At 46.4% G+C, this 6454-nt stretch overlaps 1 protein-coding gene across 1 annotated transcript; it reads left to right on the top strand.

The window, feature by feature from the left end:
- The first annotated feature begins 783 nt into the window (after positions 1 to 783).
- ccdc80l2 (coiled-coil domain containing 80 like 2) lies at positions 784 to 6276 on the top strand. Its single transcript, XM_031577702.2, has 7 exons — positions 784 to 2484; positions 2687 to 2843; positions 3401 to 3534; positions 3739 to 3881; positions 4621 to 4724; positions 4955 to 5035; positions 5199 to 6276. Exons 1-7 carry the CDS (start codon positions 1342 to 1344, stop codon positions 5510 to 5512), a joined length of 2076 nt encoding a protein of 691 aa, XP_031433562.1. The 5' UTR covers positions 784 to 1341; the 3' UTR covers positions 5513 to 6276.
- The last annotated feature ends 178 nt before the right edge of the window (positions 6277 to 6454 follow it).

Here is a 6454-nt window from a genome sequence, read left to right as displayed (position 1 = left end):
ACAAACCCGTAATTATCCGGGTCAATAAGTTGATACTGAACACATGGGTGGTGCAGGACACCTGATGACTGATCTTTCTTTTGATGTGTTCTTTTGTAGCCGTTGAATGTGCTGTTTATTTGTTGTTGTTTATTTGTTCATTGTTCTTGTGCATTTCAGGCTGTTTCACTGTTTCCACTTGTGAAATGTGTTTTCCATGTGGCTGTTGATGAAGAGTTTGTGGTCGTCGCAGCGCCTCTTTCAGCCCCTGTGACACAAAGTCACATATGTCTTGCAATTGCCCTTGCAGTTGTTGTTTTTCACCTGTTGTGGCTGTTCCCCAGTGCACACACGCACACACACACACACACACACACACACACAGACGTCATCTGAAGGTTCATTTAGGAAGGGTTGGGGCACGCTTACTACAGGTCACTTTGACTTCAAACGCTTTATGTCACTTTAACCAAAAGGGCCTTTAGCCTCTGTGACAATAAAGGTAACCGTATGTCTAGCCACGGGAGTGTAAACGTCGCAAAAGAGTTCACCTTCATACCTCCTGTTTGATACTGTGTGCAAATGGCCATTAAGGTGTCTTTTGTCACACATTAACTCATGCCATAACATTGTCTGGTATTTAACTGATATCCTGATAACCCCTACGTCTTCAGATACCATTTACCTGTACATTTATGTAGGTTAACTAGATACGGGTCATACAATAAAATACTCATTGAGCAAAAATGTGACATTATACTCCCTATACTACTGTGATATTATACTCCCGAAGCTACTGTGTTATTATACTGCCTGTGCTCACTATGCTGTCTGTGTATATTACTGTATGCTGCTTTTCTATCAGTCAAAAATCAGTCTCTGATGCATTCATGCATCATTCACGATGCATTTCAGTGTTTCCCAGAACTGAGATGGATTAGTACATATTTGTTTATCATGTGTTTGACATCAGGGCTGGCAGAGGGAAAGTATTTGGTTGTGGGGAAGGTTTTGAAAAGCAGGGGGTCGGGTTTCAGCCATCCCTCTCCTATTTCTCATTTGAATCGGTGCTGCACAGCCCCTCACTCTCACTCAGGCTCAGCCCTTCACTCTCACTGAGGCTCAGCCCCTCACTCTCACTGAGGCTCACAGGCTGGGGCTGCACATTTTGGAAGCTTTGAAGCCGAAAAACATTCCTGGACTTTCCTGTAACAAAGCGAGGCTCTAATGTGAACCAGAGGGTGCGGTGTGAGATCCTCCTCCTGCCTGCTCTCCATACCCTGATGAGTCCTGAGCCACGGCACAGCTTCAGCCTCTCCGCAGACCTATCGTTTGATTGACAGTCTGATTACACCTGTGAGGATGCCTGGTGTGTATGTCGTTCTGGCTTTGCTGGCGTTGTGGGGACACGGTGCGGTGCTGGCGGAACCCCCGAAAGGCAGGAGGTCCTACTCAAGGGATGGGTCGTCTGGATCCTCTAGATCTTTGCCTCAGGGGAACCCTGGAGCTGAGACAGCTGGGCTGGCCCCAGAGCTGGACTTCATGGCCGAGTTTTTCGGAAAGTACCGTCTGTGGGTGATCACGGCCCCCTCCCACACGGACAACTACCTTGTCATGATGGAGAAGCAGATCCAGGACATGGAGACGGAGGGGCTAAACTGCCGCCTGGCCGAGAGGGACACCCTCATAGTCACCATCGTCCAGAACGCCATGATGGAGGGCAAAATACGGCGAAGCAACGCGCAGGGAGACACCACAGAGGAGAGCTTAGATTCGGACATGGTGACCAAACTCCTCCACTACTTGCAGATAGAAGACCAGAGCTTCTCCATGCTCATCCTCAAGAAGAACCTCAAGGTGGGAGAGTCGTTCCCCTATCCCGTCCGAGTCGCAGCTATCCTGGAGGCAATAGACCAGCTGCCCGCGCGGAAACTGGAGAAGGTGACTCGCAAGGGCTCTACACAGAAATGTAAGATCATTAAGAAGAGGTTAGTGGTGAAGAAGCCGCCCGCTGCCAAAAGGAGAGACTTCAGTCCCCAGAGGCTAGGAAATGTGACTGTTGTCAGCACCAACCTACGGATGCCTGTTGACAAGAAGGAGGCTCTGAAGAATAAAGTCCAGACCATCCTCAGTGGACACTCCAGATTTGTCATCCGCAAAGCACCAGCAGTGTCAAAAGGAGCCTTTTCCCCTCTGTCATTTACCACTGATGCTCAAGACAACCAGAGAGGAATAGGGAGTAGCGATGGAAACCATGGAAACCGAAGAGGGAACAAGCATGAAGCTACCACAGAAGTGGAGGAAGTGAAAGATCTGGACGAAGCCAATCACCACCCAGCACAGGGGCAAACAAATGGGAAGTCCAAGTCCAAAAAGAAAGGGAAAGGGAAGAAGGACAGGAAAAAGAAGGGAAAGAGAGGAGGGAAGACGTCAGAGGCACGTGGAACAGAGACGGGAGCACTCAAAGATTTCCTACAGAAATTCCAGGGGAAAAGGAGATTAATGGTGAGTATTCGGCACTGGCATTTAATGTATAGATCACTCAGTGTCAATGACCTCTTGGTGTTTATAAATGTCACATTGGCATTAGATAAAGCACACATTGTTATTTAGCATTTAGTACAACAAATAGGTCAGTGGGTACCTGATTGAGATAGCTGTCAACACATGGTTTTAGGAATAAGTGGTGTGTTTCCTTTCTTCTCAGATCCTTTCGGCCTCCAGTAACGTGGACAGCCAGTATGAAAAACAGAAGGCGCTGAACGAGCAGCATCAGTGCGACCTCGCTCTGAGGAAGGTCTCCATGCTGTCCATCCTCGGATCCGAGCGCAACGCCATGCTAACCCTCCAACACTATCAGTTGGGTAATATATCAACGCCATGCTAACGCTCCAACACTATCAGTTGGGTAATATATCAACGCCATGCTAACGCTCCAACACTATCAGTTGGGTAATATATCAACCCCATGCTAACCATCCAACACTATCAGTTGGGTAATATATCAACGCCATGCTAACCCTCCAACACTATCAGTTGGGTATTATCAACGCCATGCTAACGCTCCAACACTATCAGTTGGGTAATATATCAACGCCATGCTAACGCTCCAACACTATCAGTTGGGTAATATATCAACGCCATGCAAACCCTCCAACACTATCAGGTGGGTAATATACAGTATGAACACCATCCTAACCATCCAACACTATCAGTTGGGTAATATATCTGAGTCCTCTCTGTGTTATTTGAGCTGGTCAGCTTTTCATGTAGGTTGTGCAGTTCTATACACAAACGTACTGTGCATGATTGACTGTTTACGCTCGGACTGAGGCGAACACATGTTGTCTGTCAGAAACATGAAATGTCTGTGATTGTGGTGTGATTGATGTGGCATAAACAAGGCTGTATTATGTTCCAGATTCGGACACTCCTTCTGAGGCCCTCACTGATGGGATGGCAGATGCTGATTTGATTGCACAGCTGCTGAAAGAGTATGGAATAACTACAAAAGAATTCTCTATGGTGGTCACAGACTATGATTGGAGGCCTAAGGTAAGGGCAAGCTGTCATTTCAGTCCATCCAACCATTCAGGCATGCCTGTGCATGGGCTTCAGCCACGGGCGTTTCTCTGGAGTGTTTATGTCAAATCAAGAAGCTCAAAAATGACACACATGCATTTAAGAACCTTTTTGTGCATACTGTAAGATATCAGTAAACACTCAACAGAAGTGTTTGTGTGTGTCTTGTGGCCGCAGAGGGCTTTTACGAAACCAGCAGCTGTGGCGGACCTTACCAAGGTCATAGACACCTTCCCCTCCAGACAACCTGAGAAGGAGCAGGAGAAAGCGGGCCCATCCATTTGCTCTGGATCCAGCGCAGCCCAAAACTCCCTACTCAGGTAACCGTCTCACCATCCTCTCTACCTGAAGCCACCCAATACCTGTCTCACTACCCGTAACCGTCTCACCATCCTCTCTACCTGAAGCCACCCAATACCTGTCTCACTATACCTGTCTCACTACCCGTTCAGTATTTGTGGAAAATCACTTGTGCAAGTCGTTCACTTGTGCAGTGCTCCTGTAACTGATTATTGAAATTCAGTCCAACACAGCTGAATGCCTTTCCTATGATATGGGTAAGTATACTGCTCAAAATACTGAATGTAAATGTTGACTGACAAGGAGACATTTTTGCCCAGTTCTATAAGCTGTTAAATACCATTTACAAGTCTTAACCTATCCAGAAATATTCGATTTACAGTGAGCATGCAGTTTCCTGTACTGCACCTGTTTCGTGTCTGTTTAATTGAGTGTGTCTTGAGTGTCTGATTATGCCGTTAAAGGCCGTAGTTCGACTCATTTTCCAGAGAGAAAATACAATTTGTGCACAGAGAGCAGAAATACGTACCCTCCACTGCTCTGCCTCCTCTCTGACCTCGTTGGTTAATGTGCATGTTTGTCCTAGAAATACAGTTAAATTGATGATAATTATAGACGCTTCCTCTTAAACTCTTAACTCAAGCTATTGGGGAGATAAACGCCATGAGTGACAGCCTTGCAGTGGGCCTGCATACCAAAGCCCCAGAGTGTTGTTTTATGAGCCTCCAAAACCACGTCTGTTGCTTTCCACATCTCAAGGTTCATGTCCAAACGGAGGCTCCTTATCATCTCTGCTCCATCTGAGGGTGACTACTATCTCCAGCAGCAGCTACAGGTCATGAGAGGACAGGGCTGTCCTATGGGTGAGTCATCTGGGACAGCAAACACCAATTTGTCTTTCACAAAGGACATCCATTAATAAATACTTTTAAGATATTTCGTGTGAATCAATATTAATGTTATTCATGATAGCCAATGTGCTAATTGCGGATGGCTAACAGATGGCTGGTGCCTTGTGTACCTTATAAAGGTTGGAATGCTTGATGTTGCATAGCAACACGTGAGGTTGTTGTTATGTCCTTGTTATGTGCAGGTATCCGCCATTTTGCGTTGCTGAAATTAATTGGGTCGGGACCAGTAGCTTCCGGAACAGTAGAGCTGTTTCCACTTAATGGTAAGCACCAAAATATGCTCTACTCTGTAATTTATGTGAGGATTGATTCAAATAGTTGTATGTAAATCAGAGTTCCATTTAGACTGTTATTCTCCACATATGCACATATGCATTGAGGTTAGTACTGGCCTCTGAACACCACCTTGTTCCTCCTCCTGGGCAGGAAAGAGCCAGACTGAGAAAGAGCCACTGTCTCAAGACGTGGTGAATGGCCTCCGGGACCAGCTGAAGATCAGCAAGGACTACTTCAGCATGGTGGTGGTGGGCAAGGACGGCGAGCCCAAGGCCTGGTTCCCCTCTCCCATGTGGTCGCTGGCCAACATCTACGACCTAGTTGACTCCATGGAGCTCCGTCAGCAGGAGGAGAAGCTCCAGAGGACCCTGGGCATCCACTGCCCGGAGGACGGCGGCGCCACGGACCACGGCTACGACCCGGGGGCCGAGGACGGCTACCTCTACCACAGGCCAGAAGAGTAGAGGACGCAGGACTGCAGACGGAGCTGGGGAGACGTCCGATCAGAAGAGCAGCTGAAGACCTCCACGGCACTCTCAGGTGGCGGCTGATTCCAGAGTAGATGTGGTCCTGTTCTGAACCATTAAGTCTGGACACGATACGGACCCGATCTGATCTGCAGTCAGCTGCCAACTGGTTTCTAGGGAGGACATTAGTCCATGGTGAATGGAGTGGGGTGATTCACACTAAACGAAATTACTTAACAGCTGCTTCGCCAGCTCTGGCTTAGAGACTTCTCGATTAAAGCATTCTTTTCTTTTCATTTCATTTTCATTCATTTCTGTTCCTGTTCCTGTACCATGTTTATGGACTTCCTGTCTGAATGGTCACCGTAAGAACTGTTTTATTTAGCGATCAACTGCACAATAAATCAGATAAAGAAGAAGAAGAAAAGAAAAAAAAGAAAGAAAGAAGCACAGCATCGCCTCTTGGTCCTTGTTCTCTTGAAATATATCTCTGAGTTCCCTAGCAGCGATTCTTAACAGTGTTGTTGACTGAGTGCTGTGACCTGTAGGTGTGAAGATAACATCTGTTTCTTAAATCATTCCTGTGTGGAACGAAACCATCAAACACTTGTCTGTCACAAAATGACTGGGGGGCACGCGCCTGCTTTGACTTGGGCGGTTCTGAGTAGTGCCCGTGTGTGAGGAGTTGATTTTGGGGTGTAGAAACATGTACGTCTTCTGATAATGAACCAGCAATAAAAACATCACATTTAGATGATGTACAAACATTTGTCCCAATTATTGACTTTGTTTGGCTTCCCCCTTGATGTAACCATTAGTTGTCCTGTTATCATTACTCAAACAATAGTTTATTTATATCATAAGAATATTAAAATGGTTCATTTAGTTTACTGGTACTTTAAAGTTTACACATACTTTACTGACAGTGTGTAAAATTGC

This window comes from Clupea harengus, chromosome 12 (genome assembly GCF_900700415.2).
Source record: "Clupea harengus chromosome 12, Ch_v2.0.2, whole genome shotgun sequence".
Classification (NCBI taxonomy): Eukaryota; Metazoa; Chordata; class Actinopteri; order Clupeiformes; family Clupeidae; genus Clupea; species Clupea harengus.
The sequence above is the reverse complement of the archived record's forward strand: the minus strand, read 5'-3'. Positions and strand labels throughout refer to the sequence as shown.